This window comes from Leuciscus leuciscus (assembly GCF_965113295.1).
Source record: "Leuciscus leuciscus genome assembly, chromosome: 25".
Classification (NCBI taxonomy): Eukaryota; Metazoa; Chordata; class Actinopteri; order Cypriniformes; family Leuciscidae; genus Leuciscus; species Leuciscus leuciscus.
The window spans coordinates 9,197,477-9,220,086 of record NC_138724.1 but is presented as its reverse complement, the minus strand read 5'-3'; the positions used below and the strand labels follow the sequence as shown (position 1 = coordinate 9,220,086).

General features: G+C 40.5%; 1 protein-coding gene across 1 annotated transcript in view; it reads left to right on the top strand.

The window, feature by feature from the left end:
• Positions 1-4,685: 4,685 nt before the first annotated feature.
• The window catches only part of slc17a6a (solute carrier family 17 member 6a), a 31,677-nt gene continuing 13,752 nt past the window's right edge, over positions 4,686-22,610 (top strand). Inside the window, exons 1-9 of the mRNA XM_082160461.1 lie at positions 4,686-5,207; positions 6,647-6,902; positions 7,133-7,251; positions 8,027-8,141; positions 12,391-12,478; positions 12,558-12,644; positions 12,743-12,885; positions 18,860-19,009; positions 22,463-22,595. Coding sequence (XP_082016587.1) covers positions 5,122-5,207; positions 6,647-6,902; positions 7,133-7,251; positions 8,027-8,141; positions 12,391-12,478; positions 12,558-12,644; positions 12,743-12,885; positions 18,860-19,009; positions 22,463-22,595 — 1,177 coding nt within the window. The 5' untranslated portion in view covers positions 4,686-5,121. The remainder of the gene's footprint in view (positions 5,208-6,646; positions 6,903-7,132; positions 7,252-8,026; positions 8,142-12,390; positions 12,479-12,557; positions 12,645-12,742; positions 12,886-18,859; positions 19,010-22,462; positions 22,596-22,610) is intronic.

Below are 22,610 nucleotides of genomic sequence, written 5' to 3'. Positions count from 1 at the left end.
TTCAGTAGTGTTTAATTGTTGTACACATTGCTTTGAATTCTTATGTCACAAATTTTGGAGTTTTGGGAGAGGGTTAAGTTTCAGCACCAGCTAAATTATATTTAATATATCCAGTAGGATAGAGTTTGTTCCATAAAACCCGGCAGTAAGACTGATGGGTCACGGGACAGAGAAACAGTCTACATTTGTACAAACAGCATTGCTGTGATTTATTATTTTACGTGATAATTGTTATGTTCTCCTCCCAGTCTAGGGGTCTGGAGGTGAGGTAACAAAGGAAAAGAAAATATGATAATAAAAAAAAGTAACGTAGAGATGTAAAAATATGTGGAGAACACACTTTCAGTCTCGGAGTGAAAACATAACACAACTTTAAGTAAAAGTAAAAGTATTTAATTCCTTCATATATCAAAAAGGTCAACAAAAGATGGGAATAAATCTTCAGGAGAGAGCATGGCCTAAAATAATAAACAAAACAGAAGTTAACTAAGGTTTAAGAGAGATACCTACCCTGCACAAAAACAAGGATGAAAATCAACAACACAAACTGAGCTTCCTCTCCAACCAAAAACAGGAGAAAATTATATACAAAATAAAAAGGCACCCTCTCCCTACATTTCCCAGATTATCATAAATAAGTGAACAGAGCTAATAGGAAGTTATACAATACCTTTTAATTACCCACAGGTAAAAAAATTTAAAAATCACTAGAATGTAAGCCAAGTAACTGTTGTTGTCACACAACAACTGAGCATAGGTTATTATGCTCTAACTCAGGTTCTCACTTAACGTACACACACATGCACACACACGTGCACTGAGTGCACCATTTATGCTCCTCTGTCCAGTCTCAGGCATGCTCACAATGAGTTGCAGCTGATGGTAATTAACCTGAGTGAGAGAGAGTGAGGAAGAGAAACAGAGCACAACACAGGGCACACAAGCATTTTCCCACAACAAATGATATTAGAACACCCTGGGACGTAACTTAATGGACAGCTTGTTAGATGTTTATCAATCTTAATTGTTTAATCTGCTGTTTAATGTAAAAAATGGGCCATGTTCTTTGAAAAATGTCTCGGTTGCAACTGTTACCCTTGTTCCCTGAGAAGGAACGCCTCTGTGTGATTGCGTCTTAAGCATGTGTGTAAAATCAGTCCAATGGCGAGACGGTACATCACAAGCGGGTGACGTCATGACCAGGAAAGCATAAATCCGGAATGACCGCCGTTAGCTTCAATTAGCCGAAGCAAATCGATCACAGAGATTAAGTAAGAATGACAGGGTGACGCAGCGTCTTGTTCCCTTCTCATGGAACAAGGGTTACAGCTGTGACCTGAGACGTTCCCTTTCGAAGGAACTTGTGCTACATCAAGGACACTTTGGGAATGACAATACCCAAACGTCATGCTTACAAGTGCCTGTCTGTGTGAATACTGCGAGCACAACTAAGACATGAGCACCTGTGAACCAGGTTGGAGAACCTTACAAATGTGAGCGGAGAGAACCAGCCCACCACATCACAAACATCTCGAAGGGACACACACTAAAGTAAAGCTCTGGAGGCTGCCATACTCCTTGTAGAATGAACTCTGACAGCCAAAGGTGAAAGCTGGCCAGAAACCTCATAAACAAGATAAATAGCCTCAAATATCCATTTGGTGACTGTCTGTTTGGATGCAGGGAACCCCTTTTTAGGCAATCCAAAGCAGACAAACAGCTGATTAGTTTTCCTCTACACAGGGCAGCTCTGTGGACATAACCATACAGCAAGGTTCATCTTTTCCTGGTCCTGATCTCTGACAGGAGGAGGGCAGAAGGCTTGCAAGACAATAGGCCACATTGGTCGGCATCTTATGGCCATAGCCCGGCTTTGGGTAAAAGAATGCCTTGACCATCCCCGGTGTAAACTCAAGGCATGTAAGCGATACCGACAGGGCCTGGAGGTCTCCAATTTTTTTAAGACACGTTATGGCAAGAATAAATACTGGATAATCCTTCTATCACAATAGCCAGGTCCCAGGCTGGAATTGGTGCGAATTGCAGGCCTTAGCCTCAGAGCACCACAGAGAAAACGTGGCACCAACTGGTTTCTCCCCACATATATACCACCCAAAGGGACGTGGTAGGCAGCTATGGCTGCCACACATTTTCAGTGTGGTAGGGGATAACCCTGCAGAAAAAAACGATCTTGCAGAAACTCTAGCACTGAATCAACTGGGCGGTTTACTGGATCCCACTGTTGCATTCCACACCAAGAAGCAAAAACTCTCCACTTCAAGGTTTAAAGGTTCCTCGTGGATGGAGTGATGGTCTCAACAACCTCAATTGAGAGACCCTCAGAGGCCAAACCCACAGGTTCCATAACTCAAATAACTAGCTTCCGGCAGACGGCCGTATGCATCGACTTGCGTAATGACGAACGCAGTTGCCCAGCCCTGTTTGTTTGAACCGCGAGAGGCGTCAACTGCCGTCATTACATTGTGCGTCAAGTTCAAGTGATATTCTTTTGGCGTAAGATGGGCCATCTTCCGGAAGCTAGTTATTTTAGTCGATAAAGTTTTAAATATGGATATTTTTCTTACACAAACGCATCACTTCACTTCAGAAGGCCTTTATTAACCCCCGGAGAGCCGTTTCGAGCACTTTAATCATGAATAGATTCACTTTAATGGACTTACAGTTTCCATTAAAGTGATAACTCGCAAATGTCTATTCAACGCGAGGCATCGACAAGCGGTGAATGCGAGCAGTGTACGGGTTCTTCAATGCCTTCATAACCTCTGTGTGGAGGTTGGGAAGGAATGGAAGGCTCACCGGGGCTGGTGGGGTGTGGCCAGCGAGAAAGTGCTCTGACGCGCCACCATGGCAACTCAAGCCTAGTGGTAGCGCGCTCCATCACCTCCACCAGCTCCGCATACACAGGGCAGGGGGGCGTGGCAGGTTCAGCCATCTTGGCATCTTCACCCACTTCAGCCTCCTCCTTCTCATCCAGGCTCGAAGCCAGTAGAGCACTGGCTGCTGGACCAGAGGGTGCATCAGAGAGCGAGAGTGTGAGAGATTCACCCCTCTCTCAAACTCGTCGGCGAGCTCCATCTGAGACCCCCACGATCTCAGTCTCCTCTCTGCCAAGGAGCGAGCAGGACCCGTGGGTACAGGTGACTGTCCCTCTTCCCTCGAGAAGAGAGACAGACGAGAACGGAGCGTTTTCATTGAAAAACGCTCAAAGTTCACGCACCCCCTCAAGGACCGAGCGTGCGTGTTCTTCACCCAGGCAAAACACGCATAGGTTGTGAGTGTCACCAGGTGTAAGAAACCTCTTACACGGGTCGGCACACTTCCTAAAGCTAGAGAGTGACGTCATGGCTGTCGCCGGCCAATACGATTGTCGTGATTATACAGTGTTTCAGTCATCCGTCACGCTGAGGTGTTCCCCTAGCGTTCTGACGCAGTGCGAGTTCCCTTTCGAAAGGGAACACCAGAAAAACTGAGAGAACTGAAGGCCTTAAATACACAAGATAATAAAACTCAATATGAATCAGGTGTGAACTAATCAATGAAACAATGAATCTGGAAATGATAACAAACTAAAAGTCCTTGAAAAACATGACAACACCAGAGTGTTGAAATGCAAAACACATGCTGTTTAAGCTTTACTGAAAATTCTGGACTTCATGCATTATTTATTTATTTATTTATTTATTTTAGTCAAGAAGAAAAGATGATGTATATTTTAAAAAGACATCAGAATAAATATTACTGTCTTTCGAAGGCTGTCCCCAAAATCGCTTCCTATACCCTTAATTAGGGTATTATTTGAGGGGACAGCCATTTGTAGGTGTGTCCAAAACCATAGTGGAAATTAGTGTGCACTCATTCAATCCCACAATGCACCACAATAACGAGTCTACAACCATAATATACATTCAACGGCTAGAGAATACTCATAGTGCATGACGGAAGCACCGAATGAATTCCCGCGTCTGACCAGAAGATGGCGCCGCAGCTGAAACATCCATCCATCCATTTTCCAAACTGCTGGTCCAATGTTGCTGCAGCGTAATATCTTAAAGGTTTAAATTCCTTTTTACTTTATTGTTAAATTGTTTAATTAAGGTTTATATATGCTAGTTTCCATGGCATATTTCAAGATTGATCTTTTCATTACTACTGGAGCTGCAAGTTTGCTAAATTTCAAATAAACAGCAATTGATTATCTATTGTTTTATGAGTTGCACTGCATATATGTATTTATGAATAATTTAACAGATCAGGGCAAACAACACGACACAGAGTCTAGCGCCCTCTTGTGGTCATTATTCAAAATATTTTTTTCATGCCCAACCCTGTTTTAATAAATGATTATTGGTATTGTTGGTATAATCTATCATGAATATTCCTAAATGAATGGAAACAATTCTAATTCTGACTCCAACAATAACCTACTCAATTGTCTCGTCCCAAGAGCCCATACAATGCCAGTCAAAACTGATGACTTGAAGGTTTGCATTTTTGCAAGCACCTGATAAAACCACTCAATGCATCAAATAATAATATAATATGACTCATAAATATGTTTGCCAATGGATCTTTGCTTATTGCTAGATTTCAATACATTTCTTTTAAGCAGTTCATGAGTGCACGAGGGGAGCGCGCAGGTGTGGAGCGCGCAGTTCACTCGCTGTCTGTCTCTCTGGACGCGCGCTTTCCCTGTCCACGGTCCCGAACGCGCTCCCGCACCTAGTGCTGGCTTCCACCGCTCCACGTTTATTTTCCTTCTTCTGTCTTTGTCATCTTCCATCTTCTGGCTTTTTCAAAGGTGAAATCTGATGGATTATTCTCGTTTGTGATTAAAAATATGTCGACAAAATGGAAAAGCGAGGAATTACAGAAGTCGGAAAGGGAGTTCCAAAGGACATTTCAGTGACTGTGAAACAAGATTTTAATTGATTGATTATCTTTTTGTTTTGTAAGTCGTCTACAAGGAATAAAAACGCAATTTTTTTACTGGGTCAAAAAATACTGCTCAGGTTTCCACACTCAAGGAATATGCTGAAATATCTTACAGCCAATTCAAATTAAAATTTCTTATTCATATCGAGTGGAATATTATCTTTGGAGATGGATACGATGAAGGAACGAGTTTTGGCTCCCGGTAAGGAGAGATTGAGGAATCTGGCCGGGAAAACCCTGGGACACATGCACAGGTATCAGCCCCTTTCATTCAAAAAAAATTAAGACAGGAAAAATATTAGATTATTATCTCGATGTCAAAGTACAATTTTCATGTCTACAGAAATTCAAATAGCCTATTTCCCTCCCATAGCTACAAAAAAATGGCTACATAACGCATCATTTATAGTGATTAAACAATTTGTAGTGTGGCACATTTTTTTCGTCGTTTTTCGTTAGGAGGAAATTCGACAGAAATTACTGTGTGCGTTAAAGATCGTGATATGATCGTGTGTAGATCTAGAGATGAAAGAATTCCTCCGAGGATCGTTCCTCTGCCCACAGCGTTCCTGAATCAATTAATAATTCATGAAAAGAAAGTCGTGACATGACGAGCTTAGAATAAGTCCCTTTAATTAAATTATTATTATTATTATTATCATCATTATTTTCACGTTAAAACACACAAAAATGTAGGCTTGTCTATTTCTTTTAGTAGCTAACAATTACATTTCAGAATAGAATCACAGCTTTTTCCGTTTTACTTTGTCAAAATCGTCTAAATTCTTTGTATTGTATGAAAACAGTGCGATGAAAACATTTTTTCAGAGCGTTTTTGTATTTTGTATATTTCATGTTAGGCCAGTGGTTATGAAACGCTCAGAGTCGGAACGAATCAGTGAATGGTTTTCATCACTGAAAAAAAAAAAAAAATTCTTCACTGTGATCACAACGGTCATTGTAATATGATACACAATCTAATATTTCTTGTAGGCTATTTCGTTTGTTTTAATGTTTTTCCCCCCTTATATTTAACTGTTGAAGCAGCCATAAAATGTGTTGAAAAATAAATAAAAAATAAAATAAAAATATGGTCACTGCATTTAAGGCTGTAGATATGTATTTATATAAGGATGTAAGAGATAAAAATGCTGCAATGCGGTGCAAATAACTCAGTTTGCCAAATCGTGATCAGACAGAGATATATAGCCTAACTCTGTCTGTCCTGTTATTTTGCTGAATGGTTGATTGACTTAATTATTAAATAAAATAAAATAAACAAACATGATAACATCATATCCAAACAAAATAAAAAATAAAAATATTTTGTAGCCTATTTGTTTTTTACAGAGATAGGCTATGTATTTTGAAGAGTCTATTAGCAAACACAGAATAACGTTCGACTAACGTTCCGGGATTTTTTTTCTTCTTCCTGCAGGGAATAGGTTTCGGGTTTTGAACTTTATATTAGGCCTAGAGTGACGTTTTTGTGAGATGATCGAATATTCGAATGTTGTAGTTTAGCCTAATGGTTATTTTCCTTTGCTTTTAAAAAAATTATTTTAAATAAAATGTATTTATTATAAACTAACGTTCCCAGAACACTCCACACACGTACACACACACACAAAATTATAGTTTTTTTTTTTTTTTTTTTTTTATGTAGAAAGTGAGCAATGTTGTATCTTCACAGGGTGATGGAGAAGAAGCAGAAGACGGGTGAGGTGATCGAGCTGACGGAAGATGGGCGTCCCACGCAAATGAAAGAGAAGAAAGCGCCACTGTGCGACTGCACGTGCTTCGGGCTCCCGCGCCGCTACATCATCGCCATCATGAGCGGCCTCGGCTTCTGCATCTCGTTCGGGATCCGCTGTAACCTCGGGGTCGCGATCGTCGGCATGGTCAACAACAGCACCATTCACAAAGATGGAAAGATCATAATCACAGAGGTGAGACTCTCAGAGCCAGTGCTCCTCCCTCAAGTCCCTGTCACTCAGAGCATCCTCATGTGAAGAAACACCTCCACTGTTTCAAAAAATATCTACATTTTATGAGGAAAAACAAATGGAAAATGTTTCACTTGAAAACTTTTGAAGTTACAGTGTTTCATATGTTTATAAAATGACAGCTGCATTAACCGTGCGTTATTATATAATATATATATTTTTTTTTTCATAAGAAAGCTAAGTTTAACTGGGATCCGGAGACGGTGGGAATGATCCACGGCTCGTTTTTCTGGGGCTATATAGTGACACAGATCCCAGGTGGATATATATCCTCACGACTGGCTGCCAACAGGTAATTCACCACACGCATATAGAAACTGTTTATAGGCTAGGCCTACGTTTAATTTTTACAAATATTTAATTATCAATTTATATATTTACAAAATTTACAAAATAAAGCCTAGAGATTTATTTCACATAGGTGTTTATATTAGGTTGAAAGGCCATATCCTTCCCTGTCTGTGCTTTATTTGGTTGCCATGAACCCTGAATGCAGAAGAGCAGACACGCTTTCCTCTGGAGACCTCATTAACCAGCAGACATGATCACGTGTCTGTGCGCTTCTGAGGCACAAAATAACTCCCTTTGACTGATATAGACTCATGTTTTTACATAGGACATGTTTAAATAGGCTATATATATAGAGAGAGATTGCGTTTTTTAAATGTTAAGCAAGTGCGCATTTTGAGCCTGCATGCATATAAAGGAACATGTCTGCCTGTGGACCTGTTAAATGTCGATTTTTGATTTCATTGTCTTTGCATCTTGGCTTTAGAATTTTGAGATTTCACTTACATGAATTTGATTTCACACATTAAAACCGATGGCTGCAGCTCGTGTAAATTAGATTCCGCACACAATTAATAAAACATGTTTTCCTGCCTTTGAGCGTTCTTAGAATCATTTCTCTACTAGACACTGATGCCTTCGGGTAAAACTGAGTTAAACTGAGTAAATGTTCTTAGCTATCGGGTCCTGGCATGTTTCCTGCTCAGTTTCTTGCATCTGCACTTTCAGTCATTAATTAAAGAGTATCTCATTGTTTTTCTGCCCACTGTGATTTCCAGGGTGTTTGGTGCTGCTATCCTGCTGACGTCCACACTCAACATGTTCATCCCCTCTGCTGCACGTGTGCACTACGGCTGTGTCATGTTCGTGAGGATCCTGCAGGGCCTGGTGGAAGTAAGACTCTGTTCTTTCTTTTATTCCATACAATGATTATCAAATTACTGTTTAATGTTTTATCCAGAGCATTTACACTAAACATATAACAGCTTCAGCCCCCCTATAGCAACCAGATGTTGAAATATTATTGTGGTCAAGTTTAACTGGACAGCATTTGTAACATGATATCAGTTATCATAGAAAATTATTTCTACAAATCTCTCAGTTCAGAACAAATTAAAATTGTGTTTACAGTAATGCACTTAAGTCAATGGGACAAGTAGTTACACACAGATGAATGTTACAGTAAAAGGCACAATTAAAAAAAAGTATAGTTATTCAATTCACATTAAATTATTCAATTTGCATTAATGTTAATATATTTTGAATGAACATGGATTTCCTTAGACATAAAGCTAAACGTTTTAAAACTTTGGGAGTGCTTGTAGGGATAGTTCACATAGTTAGTTCACCTAGATAGTGCCCTGAGGATGGTCGTTTGACCGAAAGCTTGGTGATTAAATTTGCTTAAAGGATTTAAGTGTGCAGACAGTTTATTTCTTGAGATCTTCAGTCTTGTTTGTCTGGCAACTTGGTGATCGTGAGTGCGGTGTAACTCCTTCAAAATGGATAGTTCACCTAAAATGTCATTCCTTATTACCATAACATAACAAACAATTATTTCCTCATTGATATCATATTGCGTACCATAGAGGGTTAAATGTGAAACACAAAAGAAGATACTTCAAGAAATATTTTGGACCCCATTGACTTGAACAATATGGACAAAAACATATCTTCAAAATATCTCTTTTGTATGTGAAGAAATCAAGTCATTAAGCTGGGAAATATTTTTTTCTTTTCAGAACGAATTTTCACTTAGAACATTTTTGAGCTAAATTTCAATGATTATGAAACAAACTATTAAAACAATGTAAAGGTCAGGTTAAAAATATCAAGCCATTGTTTTGCAATGAGAAAACAGTTCAATCTTTCAATTAAAGGAATAGTTGAACCAAAAATGAAATTTCTGTAATCATTACATGTTGTTCCAGACCTGTATGAGTTTCTTTCTTCTGTTGAACACAAAGGAAAATATTTTGAAGAATGTGACTTCCATAGGCTGTCTGGTAACCACATTCTTTAAAAGATCTTCTTTTGTGTTTAAAAGAAGAAAGAAACTCATACATGTTTGGAACAACATGAGGGTGAGTAAATGATAACAGAATTTTCATGTTTGGGTGAACTAACCCTTTCAAATCTGCCTTGATTTATATGCTATTATTGACTCTTGTCTATATGAGGATATCGAAATTTACCTGGATTGAATTCTCAAAAATATGCTAATTTAAGATGGTTTTGAACCATTTATTTTACACCAACGCACATAACACCGGTTAGAGAAAACTTGTGTAGTGTGGATTTGTGTATTGCCTCTATGACCATTGTAATCCCTTGATCGTCCTCCTTGAAAAAAAGGTAATTGGACGTCCCAGGTTCATTATCCCACTATCACTCCTAAAAATAAAGATTCTTTATTGGCATTGATGGTTTCATGCAGAATCTCTAACATCCTTGGAACAAAAAGTTATTTACACTGGAAAACGGTTCTTTAGATTTTTAAGAAAATGTTAAAACCATAAAAAAATGGTTCTGTTAAGTACTGTTCACTGAAAGGTTCTTTGGGGAACCAAATATAGTTCTTCTATGACATCACTGCGAAAAACCTCCCTTTTGAAACCTTTATTTTTAAGAGTGTACATCAGCACAGCAGACACACTGAAAGCACAGGAGTGAATAAACAAATTATGAAAAATGAAACGCTTGAAAAGGAGAGTATACTGACTTATGATGTCATCTCTTATTCAAACAAAACTCAAAGGATGAACATTGAAAGAGTATTTGCAGCTGCTTGCTGGCTTTGTCTGTGCGCCGGTCGCCTGCTATTCTACACTATTGTTCAGTATATGATGAGTGCTGACTGTACATGAATTAAAACTCATTTGAGGTTATTGTAACCACACTAGCTTGTGTTGTGTGTATTGACATTAGCTCTGCGGATGTGCTTTCCTTTGCTGGCTGCAGCAATTTGTGTCTATCAGTGACTGATTCTGTGACAATTAGCTAGTAATGAAGATTTAATGGGCAGCATTAGTGTGTTTGTGGTGAATCAGATCTGATCTGCTTGCGTTTGCGCAAGTCTGCATGGATCATTAATCCTTATTTGAATTGCGATTGTATGCGTTATTGTTCATTTGTTAAGGGTTAGATTCATCTCTGTTTTTTATGACCCCTTGTAAGGTATTTCTTTAGAACTTTTGTTCTGGAGCTTTTAAATATTTTTATTGCATATATATATATATATATATATATATATATATATATATAAACTATGCTTAACAGTTGGTATTAACAGTGGGAGTAATACATTACAATCAGATTACTTTTTTCAAGTAACTAGTAAAGTAGCGCATTACTTTTAAATTTACAACAACATTTACAAAGTAACAAAGTTACCTTTTCAAATAAGTAATGCAAGTTACTTTGTTTTCCCATTTTTTGACTAGCTCTCTCGTCCCCGTGTTGAGAAAAAATGTGAGTAAGTTCAGAGGCGTTGTGTGTAAACATGATGGTTATTGTAGTTCTAGTCGAAATGTGAATATGTGTTTACTAATCTCACTTGCACAAAAAAAGATTCAGTATTCCTCTAAATGAATAAGATTTGTGAAATGCAAAATCAGAATATTACGCAAACCTCCAATAATTAAATATGTTAAATAAAACAAATGTTTTATGCATTTAATCTCACTTTATTGACCAATGTACTTGCCTCTGACTTTTAATGATTCAGTTAAACCATAATCAAATATGACGTTAGAATTTTATTGGTGAAGTAAAGTCCAATTTATACTTCCGCGTCGAACTCACGCCGTAGCTACGTCGTAGGCTGTGTGTAGCACGCATACCCTTCGGCGTACCCTGACGCGCACCTCTCCAAAAATGTAACAACGCGTCAATTCTACGCAAGCAATCGCTGTGATTGGTCTGCTAGAACCACTCCCTCGGGTTCCACATACTCCCTCTCCATGTGTAATTGTGCGTCAGCGCGAACAACAACGCAGAAGTATAAATGAAAACCAACGCGTAGCCTACAACGTAGAGGCTCCGGCGTAGGTCCTACGCAGAAGTATAAATCAGCCTTAAGGGTTAAACTTTCTTCTCCCGCATTCTATTCTTCTGCGATCCAGAACAGCAGCACTGCTGAAAGCTTTGTTTGAGCTGCGCCTTCTACTGTACAGGAGTGAATTTGCATTTCCTTCAGCTTTATTATTTCAATTTTGGTGTGAAAGGGCCTTTACATTTGCTCAAAATTATAAAAAAAAACAAAAAAAACCCCACAAACAAGCTCAGCCCAGGTGAGAAAAAGTAACGCTAAAGTAACATAACATTACTTTTCTAAAAAAGTAACCAAGTAGCGCAATTACTTTTTAAGGGAGTAATGCAACATGCATTACTGTAACTTTCCCCAAAACTGGGTACTAAGAGGCCCAAATTGTGCCAAGAAAATATCCTCCACACCGTTACCAGCTGCCTGAACCAGGATGGATCCATGCTTTCATGTTGCTTTATGCCAAAATCTGACCCTACCGTCTGAATGTCGCAGAAGAAATCGACACTCATCAGACCAGTTGTCTGACCAGTTGATAATTCTATTGTCCAATTTTGTTGAACCCGTATGAATTGTAGCCTGTTTCATTTCTCAGCTGACAGGAGTGTATTCTGCTGCTGTTGCCCATCTGCTTCAAGGTTGGACGTGTTTTTCGTTCTGAGATGCTCTTCTGCAGACCTCGGTTGTAACGAGTGTTTATTTGAGTTACTGTTGCCTTTCTATCAGCTCGACCAATCTGGTCATTCTCCTCTGACCTCTGGCATCAACAAGGCATTTCCGCCTACAGAACTGACTCTCACTGGATATTTATAGTTTTGGATAGTTTCAGTTTTGTAAAAATCCCAGCAGATCAGCAGTTTAAATACTCAGGCCAGCCCGTCTGGCACCATGTTCAAAGTCACTTAAATCACCGTTCTTCCCCATTCTGATGCTCAGTTTGAACTTCAGCAGATTTGTATTGACCATGTCTACATTACGTAATGAAAATATTTAAAATCTTTCTTTTATGTATATATGTATATCATATATAGGTATCTTTTTTATGTATACATATATAACACTATTGTAATATATATATAAAATATTGTGTGTGTCCAGGGTGTGACCTACCCAGCATGCCATGGAATTTGGAGCAAGTGGGCTCCACCCCTTGAGAGAAGTCGCCTAGCAACCACCTCATTTTGTGGTAAATACAGTTTGGCTTTTTAAAAGCATACACAACACAGAATACCCAAAATAAAACCTTTACAAACACCCTGTTTCAGGTTCATACGCGGGTGCTGTGATCGCGATGCCGTTGGCAGGAATATTAGTGCAGTATTCAGGCTGGTCTTCTGTCTTCTATATATATGGTAGGTTTATAATATTGTCTGCGAACTCTGAAATGATAACAGAATGTTCTTTTTTGTGTGTACTTGTTCTCCATGATTTTCTCTCCATTGGGCTACAGGGTGTTTTGGGATTTTCTGGTACATGTTTTGGATTCTGGTTTCATATGAGAGCCCAGCAGATCATCCCACCATCACAGATGAAGAGAGAACTTACATAGAGGAGAGTATCGGAGAAAGTGCCAATCTACTTGGGCCGTCTGAGGTACGTTTTCTTATGTGGTTTCTCCTGGAGAAATCCGAAGATCCCATGAAATCAAATTTGGGTATTAGTCCTTGTCTATTAGCTTTCAGGTAGCAGTGCTGAAGTAGATCTTTTTTTTTCTCTCTCATGTTGTCTGTGTTCTAAGAGCTTTTGCCCTGGAGAGCTTGAGAATCTTTTAGATTCCTTTTCATGTCAATGGCAGTTGTGCAGCTTGAGAATATAAATTAGTGATGAGTCGTTTATGAACTTAACGTGACAAATTAATCTGTCACGTGACAAATTAACGAAAGACTCAGAAGGTAAAGTAACTAGATGTACCGCATCGCGGTACAAAATATGACCGCCGCTCAGGCCTGCACTGGCTTTCCACAAAAATAAATGACGTAGAGTAATTTGGCTGTATTGCGTGTTTATGTATATACCTAAAAAAAGTTATAGTATGTGCATGTCTGTCTGTGTGTGTGTGTGTGTGTGTGTGTGTGTGTGTGTATGTGTGTGTATTTGTGTATGTGTGTGTCTGTGTGTGTGTGTGTGTGTGTCTGTGCGTGTATGTATGTGTGCGTACATGTGTGCGCGTGTGTGTTTGTGTGTGTGTGTGTCTGTGCATGTGGATTTGTATGTGTGTGTATGGGTGTGTGTCTGTGCGTGTGGATGTCAGTGTGTGTGCATGCTTGCGTTTGTTTGTATTCCTGCATGTGTGTGTGTGACAGTATCATCCTACCCCCGTGGCCCCCGGGGACCAAACGAAATTTTTCCGTAGAAGTCTAGTGGGGCTACATGCCCACCAAATTTCATGTTCCCCGGTGTTTCGGTGTCCCTGGTATCGTTGACGAAAAATTTACGGGGGCCCCAGCGCAGGGGGGGGAAGTGGCCCCCGGGGACCAAACGAAATTTTTCCGTAAAAGTCTAGTAGACCAACATACCATAAAAATTTCTTCATCCTCGGTGCCACGGTTCAGGTAGTTATTTAGGAAAAACTGCATTTTTTGGGGTTTGGGGGGGCCCAGCGCGGGGGGGGAGTGGCCCCCGGGGACCAAACGAAATTTTTCCGTAGAAGTGTAGTGGGGCTACATGCCCACCAAATTTCATGTTCCCCGGTGCTTCGGTGTCCCTGGTATGGTTGACGAAAAATTTACGGGGGCCCCAGCGTGGGGAGGGGGGAGTGGCCCCCGGGGACCAAACGAAATTTTTCCGTAAAAGTCTAGTAGACGAACATACCATAAAAATGTCTTCATCCTTGGTGCCACGGTTCAGGTAGTTATTTAGGAAAAACTGCATTTTTTGGGGTTTGGGGGGGCCCAGCGCGGGGGGGGAGTGGCCCCCGGGGACCAAACGAAATTTTTCCTTAGAAGTCTAGTGGGGCTACATGCCCACCAAATTTCATGTTCCCCGGTGCTTCGGTGTCCCTGGTATCGTTGACGAAAAATTTACGGGGGCCCCAGCGCGGGGGGGGAAGTGGCCCCGGGGACCAAACGAAATTTTTCCGTAAAAGTCTAGTAGACCAACATACCATAAAAATGTCTTCATCCTCGGTGCCACGGTTCAGGTAGTTATTTAGGAAAAACTGCATTTTTTGGGGTTTGGGGGGGCCCAGCGCGGGGGGGGAGTGGCCCCCGGGGACCAAACGAAATTTTTCCTTAGAAGTCTAGTGGGGCTACATGCCCACCAAATTTCATGTTCCCCGGTGTTTCGGTGTCCCTGGTATCGTTGACGAAAAATTTAAGGGGGCCCCAGCGCGGGGGGGGAAGTGGCCCCCGGGGACCAAACGAAATTTTTCCGTAAAAGTCTAGTAGACCAACATACCATAAAAATTTCTTCATCCTCGGTGCCACGGTTCAGGTAGTTATTTAGGAAAAACTGCATTTTTTTGGGTTTGGGGGGGCCCAGCGCGGGGGGGGAGTGGCCCCCGGGGACCAAACGAAATTTTTCCTTAGAAGTCTAGTGGAGCTACATGCCCACCAAATTTCATGTTCCCCGGTGTTTCGGTGTCCCTGGTATGGTTGACGAAAAATTTACGGGGGCCCCAGCGCGGGGGGGGGGGAGTGGCCCCCGGGGACCAAATGAAATTTTTCCGTAAAAGTCTAGTAGACCAACATACCACAAAAATTTCTTCATCCTCGGTGCCACGGTTCAGGTAGTTATTTAGGAAAAACTGAATTTTTTTGGGTTTGGGGGGGCCCAGCGCGGGGGTGGAGTGGCCCCCGGGGACCAAACGAAATTTTTCCTTAGAAGTCTAGTGGGGCTACATGCCCACCAAATTTCATGTTCCCCGGTGTTTCGGTGTCCCTGGTATCGTTGACGAAAAATTTACGGGGGCCCCAGCGCGGGGGGGGAAGTGGCCCCCGCGGACCAAACGAAATTTTTCCGTAAAAGTCTAGTAGACCAACATACCATAAAAATTTCTTCATCCTCGGTGCCACGGTTCAGGTAGTTATTTAGGAAAAACTGAATTTTTTGGGGTTTGGGGGGGCCCAGCGTGGGGGGGGAGTGGCCCCCGGGGACCAAACGAAATTTTTCCTTAGAAGTCTAGTGGGGCTACATGCCCACCAAATTTCATGTTCCCCGGTGTTTCGGTGTCCCTGGTATCGTTGACGAAAAATTTAAGGGGGCCCCAGCGCGGGGGGGGGAAGTGGCTCCCGGGGACCAAACGAAATTTTTCCGTAAAAGTCTAGTAGACCAACATACGATAAAAATTTCTTCATCCTCGGTGCCACGGTTCAGGTAGTTATTTAGGAAAAACTGCATTTTTTTGGGTTTGGGGGGGCCCAGCGCGGGGGGGGAGTGGCCCCCGGGGACCAAACGAAATTTTTCCTTAGAAGTCTAGTGGGGCTACATGCCCACCAAATTTCATGTTCCCCGGTGTTTCGGTGTCCCTGGTATCGTTGACGAAAAATTTAAGGGGGCCCCAGCGCGGGGGGGGAAGTGGCCCCCAGGGACCAAACGAAATTTTTCCGTAAAAGTCTAGTAGACCAACATACCATAAAAATTTCTTCATCCTCGGTGCCACGGTTCAGGTAGTTATTTAGGAAAAACTGCATTTTTGGGGGTTTGGGGGGGCCCAGCGCGGGGGGGGAGTGGCCCCCGGGGACCAAACGAAATTTTTCCTTAGAAGTCTAGTGGGGCTACATGCCCACCAAATTTCATGTTCCCCGGTGTTTCGGTGTCCCTGGTATCGTTGACGAAAAATTTAAGGGGGCCCCAGCGCGGGGGGGGAAGTGGCCCCCAGGGACCAAACGAAATTTTTCCGTAAAAGTCTAGTAGACCAACATACCATAAAAATGTCTTCATCCTCGGTGCCACGGTTCAGGTAGTTATTTAGGAAAAACTGCATTTTTGGGGGTTTGGGGGGGCCCAGCGCAGGGGGGGAGTGGCCCCCGGGGACCAAACGAAATTTTTCCTTAGAAGTCTAGTGGAGCTACATGCCCACCAAATTTCATGTTCCCCGGTGTTTCGGTGTCCCTGGTATGGTTGACGAAAAATTTACGGGGGCCCCAGCGCGGGGGGGGGGGAGTGGCCCCCGGGGACCAAATGAAATTTTTCCGTAAAAGTCTAGTAGACCAACATACCACAAAAATTTCTTCATCCTCGGTGCCACGGTTCAGGTAGTTATTTAGGAAAAACTGAATTTTTTTGGGTTTGGGGGGGCCCAGCGCGGGGGGGGAGTGGCCCCCGGGGACCAAACGAAATTTTTCCTTAGAAGTCTAGTGGGGCTACATGCCCACCAAATTTCATGTTCCCCGGTGTTTCGGTGTCCCTGGTATCGTTGACGAAAAATTTAAGGGGGCCCCAGCGCGGGGGGGGAAGTGGCCCCCAGGGACCAAACGAAATTTTTCCGTAAAAGTCTAGTAGACCAACATACCATAAAAATTTCTTCATCCTCGGTGCCACGGTTCAGGTAGTTATTTAGGAAAAACTGCATTTTTGGGGGTTTGGGGGGGCCCAGCGCGGGGGGGGAGTGGCCCCCGGGGACCAAACGAAATTTTTCCTTAGAAGTCTAGTGGGGCTACATGCCCACCAAATTTCATGTTCCCCGGTGTTTCGGTGTCCCTGGTATCGTTGACGAAAAATTTAAGGGGGCCCCAGCGCGGGGGGGGAAGTGGCCCCCAGGGACCAAACGAAATTTTTCCGTAAAAGTCTAGTAGACCAACATACCATAAAAATTTCTTCATCCTCGGTGCCACGGTTCAGGTAGTTATTTAGGAAAAACTGCATTTTTGGGGGTTTGGGGGGGCCCAGCGCAGGGGGGGAGTGGCCCCCGGGGACCAAACGAAATTTTTCCTTAGAAGTCTAGTGGGGCTACATGCCCACCAAATTTCATGTTCCCCGGTGCTTCGGTGTCCCTGGTATCGTTGACGAAAAATTCAGTAAGGTGACGAAAAAAAAAAAAAAAAAAAAACTTTGACAATCCCTATATGACCGGCTAGCTACGCTAGCGGCGGTCATAATTAAATATGTTCCCTGTAAATTATTTTTGACTGCATTATAATGATTTCTTAATTCAGAATATGATCAAGATTGCGTAGGTGGATGTGTTCGGGCAATTTGCCTGTTAAAAGTATAACATTTAAAGCCCCTTAAATGAACGAAATGACTCGAAAAAAGATTTGTTCATTTTTATGAACGAGATTGAACAAGAGAGTCAGTAAAATGATCCAAACTTCCCATCACTGATATAAATACATTACATGCTGTTAAGTGTAAATAAATACAGGAACTATGTAATGTTCAGGCTGAGGAAGAAGATGAGGCAAGGTGTAGCGCAGGCATTCTCAACCCTGGTCCTGGAGGGCCACTGTCCTGCAGAGTTTAGGTCCAACCTTGATCAAACACACCTGCCTGTAGCTTTCCAGTAATCCTGAAAGGCTTAATTAGCTTAATTAGCTAGCTCAGGTGTGTTTGATCAAGGTTGGACCTAAACTCTGCAGGACAGTGGCCCTCCAGGACCAGGGTTGAGAATGCCTGGTGTAGCGGATCTAAATGACAGCATAACTTTATTAAACAAAACAAAAGAGAATAATCCAACACGAAGAATCAAAGAAAGTGTTCATTAGCACATCCATCACCCAACAATGAGTAAATGAAAAATGAGGGCATTATATACACAACTAACTAAAGATCATAACAAGGAACAGGCGTGTGAAATCAATGAATAAATAAGTAACCATGACAACCAATGATAAACGTGCTAGAAACCATGACAACAGGAAGGAAACAGGAAATAATGAAGACAAACTACGCATCTATAGACTGAACATGTAATATGCGTATGACGTCACCATTTTCACAAATTCAAGTTTAAACGGAGATAAAAAACGGTATTGTTTTTAAAAACTTGCACTTTGAAATCCATTTTCTAAAGTTTGTTTTCAGGCCCCCAAAACACTGTAGTCATCTAAATGAACGGCCAAAACGCATAAAAAGTTTTCCGTTTTCCATGATTAGTCGTGTAAACGACTTAAAGTTTTTTTCTTTGTTTCTTTCAAAATGTTTTATCTCATTAGAATTCATTCAACTTCTGAATTTTCATAAATAGAGAGACTGGAAAGTTGTAGTTAAAAACTCATGTTTGTCAAAATGTTTTGATTGCTTAACATCTTCATGCTAGGTCTTATATAGATTTATTAATGATGTTTTATAAACAAAGTTCGGGAGGAGCACGTTCAAATAATCAATCAATCAAGTCGTCATCAAACAATTACCATGTCTACCCTATCAGCATGAGAGGAAGCATATATATATATTGACTCTGTCAACTCACTTAACATTCCTTGACAGTTTTCAGCATCCCTCCACCACCCCGACTCCTCACTCTTGGCTTGTTCTTTCACAGCCAGGAATACGGGGGGAGTACTCTGGGTTCGGGCCGAATACCGAGCCCGGAGCCCTCTCCTCGGACAGCACGCCAAATACGCATTTATTCTATCTGACTTATTTGTAAGTGTGAACTCGTGAAACATGTTTCTTTTTTCTACAGAAATACAAGACACCCTGGAGGAAGTTCTTCACCTCCATGCCGGTCTATGCAATCATTGTGGCTAACTTCTGCCGGAGCTGGACGTTCTATTTGTTGCTCATCAGTCAGCCGGCGTACTTTGAAGAAGTGTTTGGCTTTGAAATCAGTAAGGTGAGAGAATTTAGGGAGAAAATGTTTTTGCATTAATCAAGTCTCAATATTTGACAGCTCGTAAGGCTTAAAGCACATGTGCTTGTGTATTTGCTGTATGAATTGGTCTCATATGCAATCCTTTCTGGTCAGGCTTAAATCATTGCTATCTTTTGTGTCTGACCCCTCATTCACTGAGTCGCCGTATTGGATTGTATTTGAGATGTTGGGCATTCAGAAATGTGTGTTCATAGTGGCGTACATAAATGAAAGCTGACATTGTTATTGATCTTCGGCTCCTGAGCTGAGAGAGTGATATAAATCCTGCAAGCCTGACAGGAGTAATTGAACCACTGCTTTAATTCTGCTGGTCAAACTGTCTCATAGGTGCAGTATGGAAGATTGGACTTACAAGTTGTTTTGGGGTTTTATCAGCCAGGGCTTGTTTAGGATTTCCATTTTAGTGATATTTTTAAGCCACACATTTGGTTATTTAGGATGCTATATTGTATTGTAGAGGCTTTCAGTGTTTCTCAGCCAGACACTGTTCACTCCCGTTCACCCGAAACATCTAAACCCGTTTTACTTTGTTCTTGTGTGTAAATCTATAGAAAATTAGCATAATATTTCAGCTGTTGTTATGCACCATAAGTATCTTACAAGTTGTCCATATGACTTGTGCACTACGTTTTAAGCCACATAGTGAATTTGTGTGAGTAATATGTGCAAATAAGCTCTTAAATGTCTAAAACTTGCTATGACTGGTCATAACACATGCACTTTTAATATGTGCAACCCTTTTAGCATACTTTTAAAAAGGTTATTTTGGAAATAATCTACTTTAAAAGAATATACAGTACTTAAGTGTGAACTGAATGTAATGTTTTTGGACACTTAATTGCATGTCATTCAGAATAAAATGAAAATGTATCATAGTGTAAATTCATATTAAATGAAATTAGCTGAAATTAAGAGTGCTTTTTGACCCACTTTTATTAGGATTTAAGTACATATTAATGTAATTTCTTAATTGTCTTTGAAATATGGTTAAAGTGTACTGCCGAATGTACTGACAAGCAATTACCGTAAACTAAAATATACTTTAATGTAATTTCTATTGAAACGTGTATGTTTTGTATTTAAATATATTTGTAATTACACATTTTGCAATGTTTTTAGTCCAATATAGATGAAGATAGGCAAAGTAGTTCCAAATAGCAGTGTGGTTTATTAAATAAAGCAAAACAGATCTTCAAAAGAGTGCAAACACAACGAAACCAGACAATGAATTGAGGGACTTAAGGGGGGTCCTATTATGCTTGTTCACTTTTCAACTTTAGTTAGTGTGTAATGTTGCTGTTTTAGCATAAAAAAGATCGGCAAGATTGCAAATCTCAACGTCCACTCCAAAGGGTGATATTTTATTTAATATAATCAAGAACTACAACAAACGACTCGTTTGGACTACAACACGTTTTTTTCTGGATGTTAAGTCACAATGTTACTAATTTAATCTCCGCCCACAGAATACACAAAAAAGGGGACAAGGCCTGGTTGAGCTGCATTATAAAAGACTGAGTTGTTTATATGTCAAAGAGACACTGTTTTTTCCACCCTGTTTCCAAAACTCATTTGTTTGACCTTCCTAAGGCTGACAAACTTTGAGTGGTTACAATTTATTTTAAACACTATTCCTGAACATTATAACCTCAAAGTTTATCTGTGCTCTGCACATTTTATTAAGAACATCTTGTTTTCTGTTGCTTTTGTAAGCTCTCGCTTTTGTAAGATGGTTCACCGCTTTAACCAAATTAACCATGGTTTTGTGATTGATTGATTAATGTTTGTAGTTTCCCGACAAATATCGCGATTAAATAGTGGATAACATCGTATCTATAATGTTTAAGAAAATTACAAAAAACACACCACTCTGAAACATCCTGTGAAATCCGTACTTGCAAAGTCCGTGCATAAAATCCGTTTTGCATGATCCTCTTGTTCGTTAACATTGTCAGGGTCTGAATCGGGCTCGAATTGGTTTGAAATGATGCATCCTTATTCATATTTACACTAGAGCAGAACTTGCAGTTATGGAGGGGCAGGACATTTCCAAAACAAGTGCCAACACACTGGCCAGCTAACCAACAGCACATTCCGTATTTCGGAAGGCGGGGCTTCATCGAAATCAGCGTGTGCGTGCCAGACTGATCTCTCTAGATGCTGTAATAATGTCAAATATGTGAAAACTAGTGAATTTTTTGAACAATCAAGCATGATATTCTAGTACACTTCATAAAAGGCCATAGACTTCATAAAAGGGCATAATAGGAGCCCTTTAAAAACACAAGGTTAATGAACTCAACTGAAGGTGTTCTAATAATCAAAAACCATAGTAACCAACAAAGAGCGGGAAAATGAAACAAAGGAAACAGGTTACAAAGAGAAACAAACTAAGGCTACAATCACACTGTCAGTCCAAATCCAATTATTTATGTATCTGATTGTAATCTGATGAAAAATGATTGTGCTCTGGACTACTGCATCTTCTGCATCTTTCACCACACAAATCTGATCAGAGCAGTCAGACTGAAACGGATTTCCAAAAATGCTATTTGAATAGGATTTCAAACCGCAAATGAATGTAGCTTGAAATGGATTTGTAAAAATTGCATTTCATGTGTTTTTTGCCATTCACACTTGCTATCGGATATGCACAAAATAAATCGGATTTGGACTGAACAAGGCTTAAAAGTCCATGATAACGAAAGTACAACACACTAATCGTGACACATTTGTACATTTAGTACATATATTTAACTTTAAATCTAAATCAAGTACACTACAGTTAATATAATAAATATAATAAAGTACAATATAATAAACTATTTTACATGTTAGCCAAGACATTTCTTTAAAGCATGACAAAATATTATTAAAACAATGATTTAAAATTACATTATTACATTTTTAAGAAACCTAGTCATGAAAGTGTACTCTTAAAGTACACTTAAGTGGCATTTTATTTCATTTAGATCTGCAAGTACAGTTTTTTTTTTTGTTTTTTTTATACATACGTAAAATATGCATATAGATTTTCAAGATTTGAAGTACACTATAAGTGCACATTCAATACAATTAAGTTCACTTCCCTTCTTTTTCACAAGGGAAATGCAAATGAGCTTTAAAGCTTTAGCGGAGGGGACTTAAAGTACAAGTGCATACAAATCATAAAAATCACCAAAAGCATCCAGGTGGATGCTACACATTGGTGGTGGTTGAGGAGATTCCCCCTTCCATGTAAAGCGCTTTGAGTACCTAGAAAAGCGCTATATAAATGTAACAAATTATTATTATTATTATTAAAAGTGTGGCTCAGGGATTCATCAAGAATCACATGGGTTTGGAACGAGTATTTTTGTAAATGGTTATTTTTTCAGTTTTCATCATTTTGAAGTTTTCTTTGGCTGTTGTCAGGTTGGTATGCTCTCTGCTTTACCCCACCTGGTTATGACCATCATAGTGCCAATTGGCGGCCAACTGGCTGACTACCTGCGCAGAAAAAACATCTTAACCACCACCACCGTCAGGAAGATCATGAATTGCGGAGGTGAGAGCGACCATA